General features: G+C 40.4%; 1 protein-coding gene across 2 annotated transcripts in view; it reads right to left on the reverse strand.

Annotated features, from left to right (window-relative positions):
• Positions 1 to 22,895, reverse strand: part of si:cabz01090165.1 (uncharacterized protein LOC100333421 homolog) — a 533,531-nt gene that overhangs the window by 77,056 nt on the left and 433,580 nt on the right. For both annotated transcript variants that reach the window (XM_059331258.1, XM_059331257.1), the window contains 3 exons: positions 12,261 to 12,534; positions 8,299 to 8,499; positions 1,450 to 1,616 (listed from right to left, as the gene is read on the reverse strand). In XM_059331258.1, coding sequence (XP_059187241.1) covers positions 1,450 to 1,616; positions 8,299 to 8,499; positions 12,261 to 12,521 — 629 coding nt within the window. In that variant the 5' untranslated portion in view covers positions 12,522 to 12,534. The remainder of the gene's footprint in view (positions 1 to 1,449; positions 1,617 to 8,298; positions 8,500 to 12,260; positions 12,535 to 22,895) is intronic.

Here is a 22,895-nt window from a genome sequence, read left to right on the forward strand (position 1 = left end):
GTCCAATTGGTTTGAAAATCAATTAAAAGGAAACACAGCTCATCAGGGGGAAAATGCAGCCGAACAAAACATAATTTGAAATGGTTTATTTTAATTCTGATGCTTTAATCACAACAATAAAAAAAAAATCCCCTTTAAATAGATGTTCTCTCTGAAGACAGATGCTCTGAAGCTTTGTGATTAATCTTTTATTCTGGATCCATTCAAATATTTTTGTCTCAGGAACATTTAGAGTTCATGTGCAGAATCCTTTGAAGCTTTTTGAATACTCTTCAAGTAATAATTATACACATTTATTGGCAGCTGTGCGGCAGAGTATTTGTTTCTTTGTGTCTCTCTGTGAGGCTCGTAGTGTTTCTAGGCACGTTTGGAATCATTTGTGACATATATACAGTTTATTAGAGAGTTTTCATAACATGTATGCATAAGCTTTTGGTTGATTAACAAAATTTAACTTCAATTTAAAGATGCATTGATTAATATTTGGCCACCAGGGGCATAAACACAACAAAACACACTGCATGAAGCTGACACAACCACCAGAGAGCAGACTCCAGCTAGCCCTGGTTAATAAAACCACCAACTACTGAGAAATATCTGCTTCCCAGCTGCTCTCAGACTGTCTTTCTGCTCAGCGCTGGACAGGTCCCGCACATTGTGTTTATGAAAACTTATTTGAAGAAAAACTGCCGACGTAGTTTGGCGGAAGAGGCTGAGGCTGCATCACAGTGTGTTAGACTAAAACTATGTGTTAAAGGAGGATGAAAACATCCATCAAGCTATAAACATAAATATAGCTGTATATTATATCACACCAGCCTACAGCGGTAATGTTTACTGGTGAGATATACTGTCTGTCTCAGTACAGCAGAACCATCGTCAGTGTTCAGACTGGTGAACTGTGGTGTTTGTAGGCAGTACACAGGAATGAAAAGTGATGGAGGGCTTCGTAAAGTTGAATATAAAGGCCAAAGAAGCAGGAAGATGCTATACAAGTTTCAATTTTAATAAAATTTTCATTCAACTAATAATGCTCCAAAGTTAGGGTTCGGTTTAGTGAGGTAAAACTGACATGCCCATTTTAAAAGTGGTCTGCTGGTCTAAAGGTCTTGGAGTCTACAACAAACAAATATCTACAACAAATACATAATAATTAGGAAGGGAATAGCCATCATCATGTTTCAACCCTCATAATCAATACATTCAATGAAAAAATTACTATTAATGACAAACAGAATTGAGCTGCATATCAATTTAATATTTAGCTTTAAGATGATGTTCACCACCTTTCTGTTGATCTGCTGTCTCCCCCTGAAGACCCCTGTCCCTCTAAAAGGGAGTATAATGTTAAGAGGTTAATGCATGGTGACACACGCACACACGCACACACACACACACACACACACACACACACACACACACACACACACACGCTGGTTCAGTCCTGACCTGGCCAGTTTGTGGAGGTTGGAGAAGATTCCCTCAGGGACGCTCTCTATGAGGTTGTGGTCGAGGCTGAGGGTGTTGACGCTGACCAGCAGGGCGATGGTGTCCCAGGGGATGTCCACCAGGTTGTTGTAGCTCAAATCTAAATCCTCCAGAGTCTCCAGGAAGTCCTGCATGAGGGGATGGGGGCAGAGTGTGAGCAGCATCAAGGATTTTTACTGTTTATGCAACACTGTCAACTGCTTTAATGGCAGAAAGCATCTTTTCAGACAAAAATAATCTGGGCTTTAATGGCTTTTTAATGTTTTATTATCTAAAACAGAGGAGAGAACGAAGGAGGGAGGGAGTGAAAAATGGAAAAACAGAAAGGACTGAAGTATGGAGAAAGAAATTGAGGGAAAAATGAGGGGGATAATAATATTTAAACAGTAAAAAGTGGGGAAAAGGCGAAGACACGAAGAGAAAAGGTGGGAGGAAATACATTTCATCCACAGATTCAGCACTTAGAGAGGAAAGTAGATGATACATGATGATGATAAATGATGGAGAGGTGATTGGATGGATGGTGATAAAGGCAGTGAAGTAATAAAGAGAGAAATATTGGGGAATAACAGAGAAAGACAGAAATGGAGATCAATTACCCTGGTCAGTGTTGTGCACTCACAACATGTTTTCTCTAATTGCCTCCATACAACTCTCACAATCAGTGCACTGATGAAATGCCACGAGTCAGCACACATTACAATGAGCAGAATACAAAGAGAGGAGGGGGGGCTGGAGGAAGGCGATAACAGCCTGTTGATCAGCCAAAGTGTTGTCGTCGTGGATGTAATTGCTCTCATAATTCACACAATCAGGCCACTGTGTGAATGCCACAAAGCCTCAATTCTCATTACAATAATGTGTGCCTTATTGCTTTCTGGACAAAGAGAATCTCATTTCTTAATGACAAAAGGAACTTAAAGAGCTGTGTGGAGGAGTTTAAGAGCTCTGTGAGCAGAAACCAGTGTCCTCTAATAATCCTCCTACTGCTGACGCTGGGTTTCAGGGAGGACGGACGGCTGGACAAGGCTTTGTCTCCGGAGACGGAGACATCCTGCCAGCAGCCCTCCGCCCAAACAACAGCATGTTGGTCTGTGGCCTTAAAGGGAGTCATGTAGTTTTCTTTCTGATCTGCCTCCCTGCTGCTTTAAGACCCTGTTTCCATTTAGCAGCAACATCTGATCTGAGTGATCCAAACAAAAGTGGACTATGTGTTCTCACCTGGCAGTAGCATGTCTCTTCAGTGACCACTTGTGATCTGGTTTTACTTCCCTGCTCTGTATGTAAATTAACACGTACAAGTGCATCTCAATGCATTAGAATATAATGGAAAAGTCTGTTTCCAGTAGTTCAAGTCAAACAGTCCCAACCAAGTATTAAGTCATATAGATGAATATACTTTTCAGAGGCCAACATTTCCATATTAAACATATGTGGCGACCCCTGCTGTTGAGACAGCGGCCTTCTGGTGGGACTTCTGTCTTTTGGCTGGGTTTGCTGATTGGGGCACCTGGGCCTGGTGCTCTGAGATTATAAAGCTCCACAATTCATCCATTCTCTCTCTCTCCCCAGCAGACGTCCGTGGATTGATGTGGCAGACGCAGGGTTAACCGTTCCTTTTTCCTTTAGTTAAAGAACTTAACACACATCCACTACATTTTACACACATGCACATCCTGAACTACTGGTAACACTGACGTCCATATCCCACTTGTAACATTTGTTCTGGTTTTCTGTTGCTTTAAGTTAAAAAAATAAATCTGTTAACCTTCTAAACAGTGTAATTCTGGGTTTTCATGACACCAGACAACCAGGTTGTGGCACACTTTTTAAAATTGTTCTTCTGTCATATTTAAATTTTTTTGAGACAATTTTAGGTCTTCATTAAATGTAAGCCATAATGATTATAATTAGAAGAAATTAAATAAATAAAGCCATGAAATGTTTCATTCTGTGTGTAATGGATCTATATAATGTGTTATTTCCACTTTTTGAATTGAATGACTGACATAAATAAACTTTTCTACGATGTTCTAATTTACTGAGATGCACCTGTAGATCATTTCCGTTTGTGAAACACCAAATGCTTTGCTGATTTTAACCAGCTGGGGGCAGCAGTAGTAGTAGAAGAAGAAGAAATCAAAACAATACATTCTTTGGCGTGTTGCAGACAAACCACTCCACCAAAGTTTACCTTTAGCTGTGTGCTTTTATGACGCCATTGTCACGTGAATGAGTACGTACTTCCACTCGGCAGGGGGCGGCAGGTGAGTCGGCGGACGCTAATGTGGACAAGAGTCACAGACCCGTTCTCACTACTGTCTACTACAACTACCTCCCAATGTGGTTTTTGACATCCGATCTCAACAGTGTTTTCTCCTGTATTTCGAGCTGTCCACTCGTGTTCGGATCACTCAGACCACATGTTACTGCTAAATGGAAACAGGGTCTCAGGGCCGGGGTCTGGACAACTGATCTTACTTAAAGAAAGGGGACGGAGGCAGACTGTGATCAGCATCAAGGGTTTTTACTGTTTATGCAACAATGTCAGCTACTTTAATGGCAGAAAGCATCGCTGCAAACAAAAATAATCTGGGCTTTAATGGCTTTTTAATGTTTTCTTGTCTAAAACAGAGGAGAGAAAGGAGAAGGGAGGGAATGAAAAATGGACAAACAGAAAGGACTGAAGTATGGAGAAAGGAATAGAGGAAAAGATGGAGGGAGAGAAAAATATATAAACAGTAAAAAGTTAGATAAAGGTGAGACCAGGAAGAGGGAGGAAATAAGTTTCATCCACAGATGCAGCATTTAGAGAGGATTTTAATTAAAGAAAAAAATAGAGATGATGCAGCTGTATTCAGAGTCAATGAGTCAGTCAGCAAAGTGAAATCCTTCACAGAAGAGATTTGTGAAATATTCTTGTAAATGTAATGCTGCAAATGTATTACTTTTCAAATCTTAGAAAAAAAATGTATCCTAAATTTGTGACTTTGACTTTGTCATCTGCCACTTTAATTTCAGTGTTTGTTAAGGTTTTCATGACATTATAACTCAGAGAATATCTTTGGGCAATTATCTGCATGACCTCTTGTTTGGACACATTGAGTATCTAATGTAATTTTGTTTTTTTTTTCACCGGGACTAAAAACTCAATTGATCAGTAAAAGGTTACTTCTACATTTTTTTGTTTGTATTATTTTTAATATCATGGGCAATAAGGCCTGTGTTGTGTCCCACGTTCTGCTTGTTGTTTAATCTTAGTGATCCTTATGCTTTGGTTAGAGAAACTACATTATTTTAAAATGAAATAAAAGCAACAAAATCCCTGAACAATGAGAGGCAGGGGAGAGAGAGATAGCGAGAGCGAGAGAGCGATGGATGAGGCTGAGGTCCATCAGCAGGGTCAGAGGTCTCAGCTCTCTGTTTCCCCCTCATGAAAGTCTTGCAGGTCTGGGAGCCGTCCTGAGGGGACACTTTTAATGAGAGAGAGAGGACAGTGTCCTTTAATGAAGAGGGGACAGAGTTTATTTCAAGGCCGGGTTATTAAACAGGTGTCCAGCTGAGAGGAGCAGTCGGCACGGCTGGCTGGTTCTGTTGGACCTCAGAGTCAGAGCCAGAAGTGGTTCTGAACCTCAGTGGCACATCCAGTCTGAACAGCTTTAATTGAGTTGAAAAGAAGTTTTCAAACTGTGAATGTTGGCAAATGACAGAAAGTCTCTGAGAGATTCTGATGAAGGTTTGTTGGCAGCAAATATTAAAAGTAGTTTGACTTTGTTAGTGCTGTGTAACACACACACACACACACACACACACACACACAGACAAACACACATGTACAGATACACACACACACACATACACACACACACATACAGACAAACACACACATACACAGAGACACACACACACACACACACACACACACACACACACACATACACACACACACACACACACAGTCACACAGACACACACAGATTATGAGGGGCATTTTGTGACAGTGAACTATACTAAAACGCCTTAAACTCGTCTCCTGCGCCTGCATAGAGACTGATGAGTAGGCGTGCGTACAGGCACGCGCATTGCGAGTACACCAGATAATGAAGGGATGACGGGTGAAAAGTGTTATGCCACGTGCAAACATAGCGGATGCCTGTGCGCACGCTCGTCTCAATGTACAAATAAATATTTACTTTATGATGGCGAATTTTCAGTTTAACAGCTGCTTCGCTTCACAGTTCAAGCAGTCCATGTATTACCCAGAGAGACCGATGAGACAGTTTGGGCTATTTCAGTCTACACATGCACACGTTAAGTCGTCTAAAGCGTTGGCTTTAGGACAATAACACACACGCGTCAATGCCTGTAACGCGTGTACGTTTATATATATCGTATATCAGGACTGGACCGTTGCTCAGGCACCAAACTGAGGAAGAGGCTGTGCGCATTTACGCACGAGGTCCTTTGGATCATCAGGACCTGACAGTTATTCATTTACTATGTTCTGCAGCAGATCTACACAGATCAGCTGTTAAACAGAGTCTCAGGTTCATACGGGATTGTTTATAAGAAAGCATATCTTATAGATGAACCCCAAGCCCCAACAGAGCTGTCAGAATATTTCTATTTTTAAGTGGTTGAAATTATGAAAATGATCCCTTTCACCCTTACTATCATTAAATATCAATTCAATATCATTCAAACCTTAAGAGAGAGAGATAGGGAGAGACAGAGACAGAGAGAGACTATCTCATACGTACGAGATAAACTTACCGTTTTTCCGGCCAAAACCTGAGGCTTAATTAGGCTGTTTTGAGGGAAATGCCTGACGCACGATACAAAGGGAAGTGAAAGTCAGCAAAATGCAGCATAAACAAAATGTTTTACCTTATTAGTTAAGTACAAATGTCTGTAAAACATAATGGTACTGTGCATAGGTGCCGAATTGGGTTAAACAGTGTAGATATAAGGTCTGATGGAATCATATTGTGAAGAGACTGCTGTCCACATGGCTACTGAATATTCTTTGGACATGGCAAATTAATATTCAGCGGTGACAGCGATTATGGTGTTTGCACTGTATGTCCGCACGCAAAAAATTACTCACGAAGCTGGGAACTGGCTACATGCAGTGTAGTGAAGTTTAATTGCACTTATAGGCTATAATGTTAGCTGTGACGTTGACTTTATCGCTGTGTGTGTAGACTTGAAATAGCCTAAACTGTCTCATTGGTCTCTCTTGGTAATACATAAACTGTACTGTATAAACTTTAATTGTGAAGCGAAGCAGCTGTTAAACTCAAAATTTGTCATCATGAAGTAAATAACTATACATTGAGACGAGTGTGCGCACAGGCGTCCGATACGTTCACTCGTGGCACGGCACGAATGACCCATTGCCATTTGATTTACACACACATTACACAGCGTGTGCCTGTAGAATTGTATTTAACAGTCACGCTGGTCTTCATGTCAGGCGTAGATTGAGGCGTAGTTCACCCGTCATGCAGCCATCAACAATGCGTGTGCAGCGTCTGACATAAAATGCCCCTCACACACACACACACACACACACACACACACACACTGTGCTCAGTCTGTCGGTTTGTCTTGCAAAAGAGATCTTAATCTTAGGAGATAACCTAATTAATGACACTCTTGTTTGGTCCATTACTTCATTAAATTAAACAGATAAAATAATGTCGATATGGCAAACCCAATCTAAATGTGCAGCAGCACAAAGATTCTCCATATTATATCCTGATCTAAAATCAAAGGACAAAGTTAAGGTGAGACATTTGCTTCTGTTGCTTTCTTCAAGTTTTCCTCTGAAATTGACACACATTTATAGGTTTACATACAAACAACTCAACAAATTATAATTAAATTAAAGTTATATGTTTGAACGAAGCTTCTAATTTAATGGGTTGACCTGCCCAGTGAGGATTTTACTCTGGGAACTTAGGTACATTTTTCTTCAAATCTTTTAGCAAGCATTTAAAGTTCTAAATGAAATACTTTTTAAAATAAGTAAATATACTATGCTTTGATTAATATTTAGTTTAGCATGTCTTTCCTACATAAAACATGAAGAAAGGTACAATAGTGTCTGCTATGATGTAACAGCCTTGTTCAATCTCTGTATTACTTGTCCACTCTGTGCTTCAGGTTTATTTTACAGCTTTTCATATTATTTTAATAATAATAATTTTAGTACATTTTAATCCCAGATTGTAGTGATGTACTCAGACATCTCTGTCCCTTCGTGAGAAATCAGCTGACAAACTGCACAGATACACTGCAGTGGTCATGGTCAAACGTTTCAGGGAGATATTAAGTTAATCATTCCTATGGCAGTTGTAGATTTAGAAAGTCGTATTAAGACACATTAGGGTAATATTCGGGCAGTTATAGTTAGGCCTGTCAAAATAATTACTATATCGGCTTATCGTTCAATATATAAAAGTGGACACAATAGTTTTTTTCTGGAAGAAAAAGCTGAAAGCTCTAAAGCTGAAAATGTTTGACAGACAGTACGAACTGCCAAAAAAAAAAAAAAAACCCAAGCAGCCATTCCAGCTGTTTATATGTTATAAATATATCGTTATAAAACTAAAACGACATCAATACAATGTTTCTATCGTGATAGTTTCTGGGAAAGTATATCGTCCTAAAAAATGTGTTATTGTGACAGGCCTAGTTATAGTGGTGTGCAGAGGTTTCAGTCATAGCATTGACAGCTGTTTATTATAAGTTCTGGTTTGTTTGAGATCTTATTCTAAGAGTGAAGAAGAGGTTTCCGTGTCGTACCTGGAAGGCTCCCTCCGACACGCTGTGCAGCTGGTTGTTGGCCAGGATGAGGTGCCGCAGGTTGACCAGGCCCTGGAAGTGTGAGTCATCCAGCGTGGTGAGGCGGTTGGCGTCCAGGTGGAGGGCGTGCAGGTCCTGCAGGTCAGCGAAGGCGTACGGCCGGATCTGACTGATGGTGTTCCTGCTCAGAGTCAGGTGGATCTGCACGGGACGAGAAACACACCAAATTAACTCTTGAAATGAATTATTTAAATAAAATTCTGTGTCTGTGAAAAGTTCCTCACTTTCACTTCTTTTTTAAGTCCTATAACAAGATTTCAATACCTGCAATAATTTATAAAGGTATACCATTTATGAACTTTAGCATGTTTTAGATTGACACTGATCCTGCCCTGCTGTTCAGGGAGGTCTAAGGTCAGGGTCAGCAGACGAGCAGCGCCCTGAGATGAAAGAGATTCAATGTTTCTGTGGGGATTAAACCAGCAGACACAGAGCCGCCCTGTCACCCTTCATTAATAATAATATCAGTTACTAGAAAATTTCTAAAGAAATTTTGAGTGTGCTTGACTCTCAGCCATACATTAATAATGTTGCCAAGTAGTTTACAGTATATTATCTTTACCGTTGCTGAAGTGACAGATCAAGCTTTCAACATGTCTGTCTGTCTATCTGTCTGTGTCTGTGTGGCGGCCACCAATCAGAGCAGAGCAATCAACCAAAGCTGCTCTTGTGACATTTCATGCTACTTAGAGAGAAAAACAGCAAAAACTATCCCACGAACAGAAAGCATTTTTGGCCAAACCGTAGTTCCTTTCATAAAACAAAAAAATAACTTTGAGCATCCTGAATTCTCCCTGAACGTCTACATATGTGTTTTGTGAATAAAAATGAAGTAATTGTCTTTTTAGAGTCATCAGAAGTAACTGGTACCTCTGCTTTCCTCCAGAAATTTTCCCGCCTTTTTAACATGGCGGTCTATGAGGCTGTGGCTGCGTGTTGGTGGATCATCTGTGCGTCCTACGCCCAAACTATAACTCTGACAGCTTTAGCAGACCAATGTGAGTGAGAAGACCAATTTTCCTATGTTTCTATGTATAAATTATTTCTGTAGAGTGGTATCTGCGGCCTCAAGCGCAGTTTCCAAATTTATCTTTTGAGAAATTTTTCTCTCCCTCTCCACTCTAGCTATGATGTCATGCACTCTAGCCTCTCCACAGTGTAATATTGGGGGGATTTTTTGGCGTGTTGTTGCAGAATAATTTGAAAACCGTTTGCCGAAACCCTTAAAAAAAGTCATAGCACACTTGTCATGGCCGAGCCGGTCAATTTGATATCTTTTTACTGTATGTGCGACCAAAACTCTGGGAGGAGGAGTACACCGAAAAAAAACACGGAAGAAACGGAAGAATAAAATCTAGGATTAAGCCCGGTGAATAGTATATAGTGTGCTCTTACAAGTTAATACGGAGTGCAGCAGGACAAATGGAATTACTGATTAAAGAGTTAAAAAACAAGTCAGAGCTACATTAATAGATAATGTTACTATAAAAAAACACAGTGCTGTGGTCGGGAGTTTGTATCTGCTAAACACTTGAGCTCCGCTCGGAAACATGGATGTGAAGATGCAGAGATATTCTCTATTAACACTGAGAAAAGGTCCACACGTCTGTATGTCTGTTTTGGAGACATCTGCGGCGTTCTTTCGCACTCACTGCCGAATGATTAAAAGTTAATTTCCCACGTCGGCCTGTGTGTGAGCAAACATCCTCTGTGCTGTTGTCTTCACGCTGCAGAAGAAACTTATCTGTCAAACACTGAGGAAGTCTCCAGCTGAGATGAGTGCCACTATCTGCTGTTTAAATATCACCATGTTGGTGTTTTTCTTGCCGTGCGGCGTGCGGTGAAACCTCTCCACCTCCGTTACATGATTACAGCGCAATTAATCGCTGAAATAAGAATGATATGATAGATTTCACCTCATTTAATATGCTGGAAGGAGCAGCTGTTCCTAATGTTTCTGGTTCAGAGTGGAATCAACATGAAAACACGATCACATCATCGCTAATCATCATCACTTTACTCTGTTGTAGTCTTCCTTATGTTCTTACACGTTAAATCTATGATATCCTTTATCATGCATCCTGATGATCCGTACATGACAGACGTCACCTTTTGCTTCCAAAAGTTGGTTCATTGACTGCAGAAATAAATATATTTAGAGTTCTAAAGAAGGAGTTTCAGTGGTCCGGCTGTTTGAGACGACTGTCTCTGAAACATTGGTCAATTATTAAACAAACATTTTTTTACAATCTTGGCTACAAGGATGTGACTGAAATATTAAAATTACATTTCTCTGTGTTTGAAAATTGTAGAAACATTTGTGATAATGTAAGTACAAAACTCAACAAAATACTAATTATAATGTCTTTATGTATACTGTGGCGATCATGGGCGAAATGAAGACTTTCACTTGCACACAGTGAACACAACATCCAAAGTTAACCATTTAACACAGAGTGTTGCACCGGCGACACGTTTGCGTAAGCGCACTTTGTATTACCATAGTTACTGAACATTTTACACTATTGGAAAAAGAAAACTGAGAAGTTGCTCTTTACAGCCGATATGGTGCCATTACGGTAATTTCACTTGTGCCTCTCCCGGCAGCCCACAAAGAATCAGCTCCTAAACCGAGGGAACACACACAGCTGTGGAGAAACGGTGACAACAGAGTGTAAAACTGAGATTACATTTGCACAATGATCTGCTCTCAGCCTTGAGTCTGCTAATTGTTATGTAATATTTTAAAAACCTAAATCTGACATTTTTCCCCCCAAAAAATCTCACCAGAAGTAACCATTTAAAGGGTTATTTTTCCCAAAAAATTTTTGTATGTATGTATGTATGTATGTATATATGAATGAATGAATGAATGAATGAATGAATGAATGAATGTATGTATGTATGTATGTATGTATGTATGTATATATATATATATATATATATATATATATATATATATATGTACAGTAAAGCTATGGTAACATTGAAGTGAAAAACATGCAGTCATATACAGGTGCATCTCAATCAATTTGAATATCATGGAAAAGTTTATTTATGTCAGTAATTAAATTCAGCGGTCGAAAAGTGGAAACAACACATTATATAGGTCCATTACACACAGAATGAAACATTTCATGTCTTCATTTATTTAATTTCTTCTAATTATAATGATTATGGCTTACATTTAATGAAGACCTAAAATTCAGTGTCTCAAAAAATTTGAATATCACAAAATGTTTTGATTCACTTTTTGAATTGATTTACTGACATAAATAAACTTTTCTATGGTGTTCTACTTCATTGAGATGCACCTGTATGAGAGTATATGACAGTATCTCCAGTATATTCCTAAAAGTGACCCCGCTACGGCCTCTGAATTAAAAAAAAAACGGCGTAAATACTGGCGGCTCGCTGACCGCCTGAAAGCTAAATATGGATACTTGGCGGCCATGTATCGATTTAATATTGCCACGCAAAATATCACGATACTATGCTTTATTGATTTTTTCCCCCCACCTCTTGTGGATTCAATGATTCCAATTTTTTGAGGGATTTTTTACTGTTTTAATCAATTCTTTAGTGGTCAGGAATTGTTACATTTAACACCAAACATGTGAAACAAATGGTATATACCCAAACACTACTGCAACAACTTATGAGACATTATTGAACATGGAAATGGCCTTCATATACTCCCACCATAAAGTTCAATACCCTTTTACCTATAGTTTTACCTATGATTTAACTTTTATTTAACTTATATATATTATATATTCTGTGTGACAGAACTTGAAAAAAAAAATGCTTGTTGCCAGCAGCAGCTTCCTGGCGAGCACAGAACCTCTATATCAGAGTGTTTGGCAGAAAGCAGTGAAAACATGAATGTAAAGCGTTCTGACCAGGCTGGACATGTTGGCGAAGTCGCGGTGCCTCAGCGTGGTGATGAAGTTGTCCATCAGCCGGAGCTCGGCCGTCTGGCGGTCGATGTTGGGTGGGACGAAGAGGAGGCCCGTCTTGGCACACAGCACCGTGTAGGACGGCAGCAGGTTCTGGCAGGTGCACCGCTTCGGACACAGCATGGAGGAAGAGCAGGGGGGGAGGGAGGACAGGAGGAGGACGAGGAGGAGGAGAGGGCCGAACAGCGAGGAGACGATGTCCATGGCTGCTCTCCTGCTGCAACACAGAGACAGGAGACAGCAGTAGTCAGAGCATGCAAACGTGAAAAATCCTGCTGGGGAAAGAAAATGACTTCCAGGTTTAAAATTATACCCTGCGATGCTCCGCTTAAATTGTCCTTGATTTAAAGATTTTGTTGTTCGGAAAAGATAGTCATCTTCTCCCCACTAACTCTGCTGTGTGACTCTATAAATCAGGATTACTCGGCACAGCGACACAGCATGAAAGATAACAGCTGCAGAAAATATCAGGACAATTTCTACGCTTTTATAAACTTTATTTCTGCAGCACAGAAATGTTTCGGCTATGCTTTTCCAGTTTCTGCAGAGACATAAGAGCTGTGAATTTCAAGAAGAAAAGTATTAGAATAAATGGTTCATGAGACAGGGGAGGACTTATAAGGAGGGCAAGGCGATGCAGGGGATAAAACCACTTCTTTCTGCTGAGTCAACTGTCCTGGCAAAGAAAACATCACTTATATGATCAATTAAGCTCTGTGCACCCTCATGATCACAACATTAGCAGAACATTAAAGAACACAAATTATCCTCTGCATGATTATCTGCCTCACTTCATAAATTTCATGGATGTTTTTGTGCATAAAATGAGTCTAAACTTTTCCAGCCGCAGCAATAAAGGAATACATTTACATCAGTATTGATTTCTCTCCGTTCAGCTCAGCGGAGCTCTGAATACATTCACACGCGGAGAAGAAGAAAACACACACAAGCAGGAGTGACATATGCAAAAAGAGAGTGTGTACATGTGGCAGTACACACACATGCGTGCGTGTGTGTGTTTCTAAGAAGTTCCCCTGAGTTAGATCCTGAGTGACTGGAGGAAGGTCGATTGCAAATAACAGCGGAAAGAGACACGCTCTTTTATTTACGGTGCTGAAATATTCAAACTGTGCCTCCAGAATACAGAGCAGGAAGTTCACACACGTCCTCATAACAGGGTAGAGAGCAGGATACGGGCTAAATGTGAGGAAGTAATGGGAGAGACGGAATGGAAAGAGATAAATTCAGTGGAAACGATGGGGAGGATTCAGAGCCCGGCTGAGACTACACTCAAATGTCAATGGGTAATTGACGAGCGAGCACATGACAGAAACGAGAGCACAGAAGACTCGCAGGCAATAATGAGCGACAACTGGAACTCACACATTTGTCACTTGAATGAGAACATTTGGAGGCTCGCAGACGTTCAGTCAGGCTGGAGGTGAACATGAAGTTTATTAGTGATCACTGAAGGGACAGTCACCGCTCAGCCAACAGCCCACCTGCCTACAAATAACTCCACTAGACCTTCAAATTACGTGTATGGCATACGCCAAGATACAATTTTGCGTGCATATGATACGCCAATCCTTCCCCATGTTCAGTTTGGAATTCCTATGTCACTTCCTGTCATAGTCATGAGGTATGTTGGCAAAGTTCGAAATTCCTGGATTGTGACAGCACTGAATATCCTTATAACAACATCTACAGAATAATTAGCCAAATTTCTTTAACCTGCGTACAAATAATATGACTTTAGAGCTTCGGAAAGTTACAAAATAAGACAGAAAATTACAAAAAAGACACAAAATCACCAAAAAGAAAAAAAAGCTGTAAAATGACACAAATTTAACAACCCCCCCCCCTTCCCACCACCACCACCAGAAATTGACCAAAAAATTGCACTACATTAACAAAAAAAGACACAAAATGACCAAAAAGATGAATAAAATGATCAAAAAAATTACAAAATAAGACACAGAATGACCAAAAAGATTTTAAAAAAGCTGTAAGATGACACAAAATGACCAAAAAAGACAAAAAAAGCTGCAGCCTTTATTCATTTATTTTATATCTAGTCAGTTGATTTTCAGTCATTTAATTTGCGGCAAGTCAATATTTTAGTAATCCATTGTTATGTATTGATTTGTGATGTAATAATAAAAGATAAATGTTCCCCTGGATCCTTTCCCTTCATGGTGGGATCGTGATTGATCAGTGCAGATACATTCACTATATTTGATCTTTATACATTAAGAGGTTTGTGTGATTTGGATGGTGACCCCGATGGTAAAAGCCTGCAGGTGTGAGCCAGAGGTGAGCAGCTGTCAGAGTATTAATGCCTTTATAAGTCTATCTTTAGATTATTTGCAGTGAATGGAGGTGCAGAGCAATTCTGGCTCTCTGAGGAGCAGAGCTGCTCTGAGAACAGATTTAATTTGGTTAGTCAGGTCAGCTCAGCGTGAGAAAAATGCCAAGCAGCTCCTCTCTGTCTCTGTCGCCCTCTCATCACTCTCTCCTCCGCTTAAAGCGCCTCTCATTTCAATTGCATTGCTCCTTTCTCGCTCATCCTCCCATCATCCCTCAGTCTGCTCTCAAACTCGTTTTAGCCGTTTCCTGTCATATCTCTCTCTTCTGACACACAAGATATCCCTCCATTCTTCTTTCCACCCATCCTCTCATCATTTTTTACACACTATCCGTCTGTATCTGCTGCTCCATCTCCACCCCTATAAAATAATTTATTCCTCCATCTCTCTAAATAACACATCTGTGCATCTCTCCCCGCATCGCTCTCCCTCCTATCACCCACATCTGTCATCAGGTTTTATTCATTTATTTGTTCATGTTGTGGCCCTGCTGTGTTTAATACATGCATGTATGCACATTTTGGCCCACACATGATGAATACCATGTGGGATGTGCTTTCGCACTGTGGGAAAAGGAGCTTCATATATACGAGACATTAATGAAATGTATGATTGAAAGTTGACGTATTAATTTACATGCAGATTGAGTTTCATGACTCGAGGGTCTGACCAGAATAACTCTGACGTGTAAACATACAGATGTGTTCATGAATGTTTCACAATGGAATTCATTTCTTTACAGTTCCCAGTGTGATCTTTAGCAGAGTGGTGGGGGGCCTGCAGCTGATCCAGCTCACACAGAGCTTATCACTTATTATTATTACTTGCAGTCAGAGAACTAAGAAAACAGCTCAGCAACACACTGCTATGTGAGGATATACTGGACAGTGGTGCTGTGAGCCAGTGTTGTAGTCAAAACCACCTAAACCGAGACCAAGTCAATACTAAGACCACGGTGTATCGAGACCAAGACAAGACCAAGACTTTGAGGGGTCGAGACCGAGACAAGACCAAGACTATGAGGGGTCGAGACGGAGTCTCTGTTAGCATTGCTTTGCAGAATTTACAAGTTACTGTGTTTTCTTTTGTTGTAATTGTGCACAAAAAAATCTTTGTGGTTCAGGTAACCAAATTTTATTACAGACGAGTTGGCTGACATCTTCTCACGGTCTCTTCTCCTGTCACTCACATGTATTTTTGTGGGGGGCGTGTGAAAGGAGGCGGGAGGGGTGTGAGAACATTTCAAATGATATACAAGTCATGTTATTGGTTTTACTATAAGCAATATGATTTATGCAAAATTACAGTAATGATATTAACAAGTAAATCTAAAAATGAACAGTTGTGGTCTTGACCGGTCTTGAAATAAAATCCAGAGTCCTCTTCGTACAAGACAGAGAAAAGACCGAGTGAAAATGCAGTGGATTCCAAGACGAGACCGAGACCTTCAAAAAGTGGCCTCAAGACCGGTCTTGAGTCCTACAACACTGCATGTTAACATTTGCTAAATAGGAATGAACACAATATGTCATTGGTTTTGCAGGAATTCAAAGCATTAGACACATTTAGAAATTGACCACGTGGTGCCAGAAGAAAAGTCAGACGATCACAAAAATTGATGATGCCATTAACCCTGAAGGAGCCTTTAGTGTACGACACGAATGAACCAAATATCATGAAACTTTTTACAGACAAAATATGACAATCACTGTGTCACACTCTGACTCCCCCCCAAAAAACAATTTGTAAGGGAAAAAAAAAAGAAAAAAAAGCCGGACAAAGATAATGACGAGCCACAGTCGAGGTGCAAAATCCCATTTATTATGGTCCACCACAAGAACTCTTTACATCAAAAAGAAAAATACAAAAACAGCAAATAGAAATTTAAGAGGGAAAATAGACCTTTTCTACAAGGGAGGGTAAGCATGGCTCAGCAACTACCTTCAGCCAGCAAAATAGTACCTTTATAAAGCCTAAGCTCCTCCCTCTTGAACAAATACTATCAGTATTCACAGTCAACTTTCCTGGTTAACGGTAGAGAATGGGCTAGCTTTCAATACCACTACATTTTTCAGAAGCATTGCCTTTTCTTCTCAACCCGTTTTCTCATATAACCAAACTGTCGATGTGATTAGGTTCATTCTCATTCGACGAGGTCAGCCGATGGTGGCCCGATGATGTTACTATGTCCAAAATCAAATGTGTTACAGTTATTTATCGTGCCATCAATCATAGGAATAATTTTCCACTGAATATACGTAAGCTGAATAGCAAAATATCTTTCAAGTACCATTTGAGAATGCACTATTTGTGAGTAGGGAATGGGCTGTATGAATGAAATAATGAATGTAATACTTATGAATAGGGGTGTAACGATACATGTATTTGTATTGAACCGCTTCGGTACGGGACATTCGGTTCGGGACATTCGGTTCGGTACAGCACTGTGCATGGGTGAGTTCCCGAACCCGGAAGTTGCGTGTGTCTATGTTCCGCCGGCAAGTGCACATGCAGCTTGTGTGCGTCATGGCTACCGCTAGCAGTAAACCGGAGCTTTAGGACCCTCCACTGTCGCTAAAGTCTCCTAGTTGGGAGCATTTTGGCTTCCTGCTGAAGTATTGTGACGCACAAAGACGCATGGATAAAACGAGGGCAGTGTGCCGACACTGTTCAAGAGAGATCGGTTACGTTTCTGGAAACACAACAAACATGCTAACGCACCTGAAATGGCACCACCTGAGTATAAACATCACTGCGACAAGACAAAACCCACCATAGTTCAAACGCAGCTGACTTCGGTTTTAATGATGTCTAGAATGTTTCATTGTTTTTACATTTTCATTGTTAAGTGATTTTTTTTGTTTTTGGACCCCAGGAAGACTAGCTCATCCATTTTGGTGACAGCTAATGGTGATCCTTTTACAATCAACAGTAACAATAAACAGACCATTCTAGACAATCAAATATTAATTCAGTATTACATTTATACAAAACATGGACATAACTTAAATATTTCAGGCTTAAATAGACATTTCAACACATTGCAACCATGTGACCATCACTGTTTGAAAAAGGTGACTGTAACTGTTTTTTAAACATGTTGTCCATGTTGTAAAGTGGTCCGTTTCAACCACCAAAACCACAATCCTAATGTTCAGAAAGAACAACAGGGTAAAGGTTTTTCAAACATAGGCCTCCTCCTCCCGTCCGCACGCTAACAAACCTACGTAGTATTAAAACTGCTATGTCAGTGGACAACAGCTACAAATTCCAGAGCAAACTTGTTGTAGGAATCAGTCTGCAGCCCTTCAGGGCTCTGTCGCCTAATGTGAACAAAAAGAGAAAAATAACCTGTGTACTGTATCCACCCTGTGAGTCAGTTCACTCCAACATTAATGGTTTTACCTTAGGCCATGTTTCACCCTGACGCTAAGTCTCATGGAAATTAAATAATGAAAATGTATTTTTTCCAGAATCCTGTTGACAGAAAAACAGACCAGCAAACCACACTGTAAACATCACCTCTGCTGCTGAAGGGAACTAAAGATTGTATGAGATGAAAATTCTTACAGCCAGTAATCTCACAGAAGCAGAACTCCCTCCATTCAGATCAGATGTATTTATTGAACCAATCACATCATCTCTGGTGGTGTTAAACTGCAGATTCAGCGACAGTCACCTCGCAAAACAGATGGTGAAATTAGCGAAAGGGGAAATCACAATTTAATCCAAATTAAATGGCAACGGCAGGTTAATCTCAACAGTCACATCTGGTGAGCTCGACTTTACAATCACACAGTTTCATGGCATCCATCATATGGTGTTTGCCGTGAAATCAATGGATGAATGTCTTTCAATTACACTATACCTCACTTCAGGCCGTGTTATGTTGGAATTATACCACCGCTAAGGGGCATTGTTTGGCCCGACGCAAACCTTTTTATAAAATGTGCTTTTATAAACGGTTACCAACTATGGCAATATTAAAGTGATGGACATATTCCAATTTAAACAGTGTCTATAAAAATCATCCATAAACGATTGTTCTTACAAACAAATAGGTCCTTCTGCCGGTGGTTGCTATGGAACGCTCTCTCTTGTTGCTGCCCTGTTAGCTCATCCTAACATAGCCTACGGGTTTAGCCTTATCCCCGCAGTCAACCCAACTTCATAACCTGATCGACTGTCAATCAATCAGTCATGTTTATTTGTCACATGTGACCATATAAGGTACGATGGCGAGTTGGCGTTGCTCGTCGCAGTGTTGAACTGGGTGACAGCTGAGACGCTGACAGGATATTTTTCTTTCTTAAGAACATTCACTTAAACACAAAAAGACTGAAAGGATTTAGATTTTCGGAGGGTCTCTCTCCATGTATTTAGTCCATAGTTAGACCACTACGGAGGTCCAAGTTGACCAAAAATGTTTCCATTCTTTCGCTAGAAAACCAGTTTGATACTAACGGGAGATTAAATTTGTTTTGGTGTCCCAAGTCCCAAGCTCCTCCGTATAAAAAGATGAAAGCGGAGTGCTATAGAATTGTGACGAGGAATTGTACATCATAGCCGTGGTATACGGGATTTATACCACGGCTAACAACCAATCAGATGGCTTGATTCGAGCCATATGTCACATATCAGTTGGTTACAGAGCCACAGCACTGAAACAACTCTCATCAACAGGTTTGTTTTGGTTGTTTTTTTAACGTAAAGCACGTTGAGTTTACTTGTTACACGAAAACAAGAGAGCCAATCAAAGACGAGCAGGCGGGACTAAGAACGTAACATGATCTCCACTTAAAGAAACAACAACTCTTAAACTCATCAACGATTGTTCAGCTTTAAAAGCTGAGTATTAATAAAACAACTTTAAGCTCATATGGTGCTGACAGCAGAACAACTGCAGCTACATAAGCAGGGTGAGGAGGTCACACACACACACACACACACACACACACACACACACACACACACACACACACACAGTATATCAGGACTGGGGCATTGCTCAGGCGCCAAACTGAAGAAGAGGCTGCGCATTTACACATGAGGTCCACTGGATCATCAGGACCTGACAGTTATTCATACACAGATCAGCTGTTACACAGAGTCTCAGAGAGAGGTTCATACGGGATTGTTTATAAGAAAGCAGAAGTTATAGATGGACCCCAAGCCCCAACAGAACTGTCAGGATATTTCTATTTTTTAAGTTGCTGAAACTATTTTAATTATCCCTTTCACCCTTGCTATGATTAAATATCAATTTGATATCATTCAAACCTTTTGAGGCGTAGTTCACCCATCATGCAGCCATCATGTAGGCGTATGCGTAACAACGTGTGTGCAGCGTGACACTCTGTCTGTTCATTGAAAGTGAATGGAATTTACACGCGCATGTTAGAGGTTTGATGTCATCGCATAGGCGCTGTACACAAGTTTTAGTATAGTTCGCTGACATAAAATGCCCCTCATAGCGTGTGCGCACACACACACACACACACACACACACTGCACCAGGAGCCTGAAAAGCAGAAACACAATCACACAGCTGAGGTGCCGGCTAATTATTTCTGCTGACATGTCAGCTTCTAGTCTGAGATAAACAACAACACAGAGGAGCTGAGCAGCAGACAGGAAGGGAAACTAGCAGAGGGGAAAAAGAAGACAAGAGAAGGACGGAGAGGTGAAGAGCTTCTGTAGAGGACAGGAGGAGGAGGATGGAGAGGTGAAGAACTTCTGTAGAAGACAGGAGGAGGAGGAGGAGGAGGAGGAGGATGGAGAGGTGAAGAGTTTTTTGTAGAGGACAGGAGGAGGAGGAGAAGGATGAAAAGGTGAAGAGAAATAAAACAGCTGGAGTGAGGAATGGAGGAAAGGGGACAGGGAAACAGTTTCTGTAGAGGACAGGGAGAAGAAGGATGGGAGGAGGAGCAGGAGAAGGAGGAGTAGGTCGGGAGGAGGAGGAGAGGGAGGAGGAGGAGAAGGCTGATAGAAGGAGGAAGAGGAGACTGATACAAAGGAGGAGGAGGGAGAGGAGGAGGCTGATAAAAGGAGGAAGAGGAGGCTGCAGAGGGGAGGAAAAGAGAAAGAAGATCCTTCATGTTACAGAAGTTTCATTTTCCATCCAGTTGGTGGGGATGTTGGGCCACATCTTTAGAAACATGCACACACAAAACACACATGCAAATACATACACACATCTCTCTCTCTCTCTCTCTCTCTCTCTTCTCTATCTCCCTCTCTCTCTCTTCTCTTTCTCTCGCTCTTCTCTCCCTCTCTCTCTCTCTCTTCTCTCTCTCTCTCTCTCTCTCTCTCTCTCTCTCTCTCTCTGAGGGAGAAGGGGTCCACTGTGCTACAGCGAGCTGTGATTTTCGGAAACAGAAACAGAGAGGAGCGGGTCGGACCACTTCATGTTTATCAAGCTGCAGATATTTTCTCCTCATCTCTCCTGAGTGTCATTAAGCTGCTGCATTAATCCATATGGCCTTCTGCTATACGTTTAACATCACATGACGCTGCTCTGGCTCACACACATCACATTATACAGAGTAAACCACCACTCTGCTGTCCTCTTGTCTGACTTTATTCTCTGTTCTTTCCTCATTCACTCTGGCTGAATATAATAATCTGCAGGTTTTGTTTTTGGTATTGAACATCGATACTTTTCAAGGTAAGGTAGAAATTCCTGGATCGTGACTATACTGCCCTTGCAGTGCAAAACTTGCCAGCACTAGACGGCTTGACTTTTCTTGTGCATATTCATTGTAGCAGCATATTGTGAAAAGACAAATAGTATCCAAGGTAGAAGCGTCGAGCCGACCAATTTACAGCTCAGAGCCTCATGGAAGTGCACTGCTGGACTGCTTTTGGAACAATGAAAAAATGGTCTGCTGCAGTTACACTTTACTACTTTGTCCAATAGGTGGCGACAATAAGCCAAAAAACACTGCTTTGATTAAAACAATTAACATACCTCTGTGAGGACAGAACAGTGACAACACTAAATATCCTTATGGCAACATATGGAATAATTAGCCCAATCTCTTCAATCTGCGTACAAATAATACAACTGAAGAGCTTCATATTAAGTGCAATTATAAAACACAGAAATACAAGAGTATTAATCTGAGCAAAACTAGCTTGCTGTATCAAACCTTGCTAGCATGAATTACTGAGTTTACTTATTTAAACACAAAACACATTTAAATATGAAGATTACTGTGAAAACTAACCTTCAGGGGCTAAAACATAAGACATTGACCTCCTTGACGTCATCTTTACAGTTTCATCTCACTGAGTTTGTTTTTTTCCAGTCAGTCAACAGGATCAATTCTCTTTTCATCCTTTCAAAATAAAAGCGTCCGTTATCAAAACAGGCTTTTGCATAGTATTGTACACATCGATTTTATTTTGCTAATGTATGCATGCAGCGATTAATGGATTAATTGATAATAGTTATAGATAATCAGGTTGGCAGGTTTCTTCCAAACACCCCTAACATCCAAGTCACAAAATCCAGAACATACAGTATCTGTTCTCTGACAACAAATTTAATTTGTTTATCCCAAAATACAGAAAAGTGAAGCCAATGTGAAGTGCCGAAAACTGCAGGTCCTCCACTGCTTATGTGAGGCTGAATGGCTCCTTACATCAGAAATAAACACAGGTCACTTAAGTAAAGGTGAATGTCTGCTCCCATCCACATCATACATACATTCATACATACACTTTCCATTGTACAGCCTGACTCTGAGTGAAGTTTCATCTCTCAGCATTCTGCTCAGTTTAATTAATTCATGCTAAAAGTTGTTTTTATGTTGCGTCTCTGAGAGGCAGATACTAACTGTATTGAATTAATCTTATATTAGCCAAATTCAAATCATAAAGTGAATAAGCAATACGCTTTAACCCTGCAGCATTTAAGTCAACAACAGTCAGCCAAACAGAGCTTATCTGCAATGGATTAGTTTCTCTCCATTTCTCTCAGTAAAAGCCACATAACTCCTCACAGTTAATGCTGAGAGACATTGTTTTCAGAATGTGATATTTTATTTATTTTTTTATTTTTCTCTGCTAAATTTTCATAAAAACCATCATAAAGCTAATCCATCAAACATTACTTTATTTTTTAAGCTGGGTTGCTCAGCTCACTTTCACAGAAGATAAAGTTAAACGAACTGACAAAAGTGAAGAAGGAGAAGTGAAGATCTGT

The sequence above is a fragment of the Centropristis striata genome, chromosome 4 (assembly GCF_030273125.1).
Source record: "Centropristis striata isolate RG_2023a ecotype Rhode Island chromosome 4, C.striata_1.0, whole genome shotgun sequence".
NCBI lineage: Eukaryota > Metazoa > Chordata > Actinopteri > Perciformes > Serranidae > Centropristis > Centropristis striata.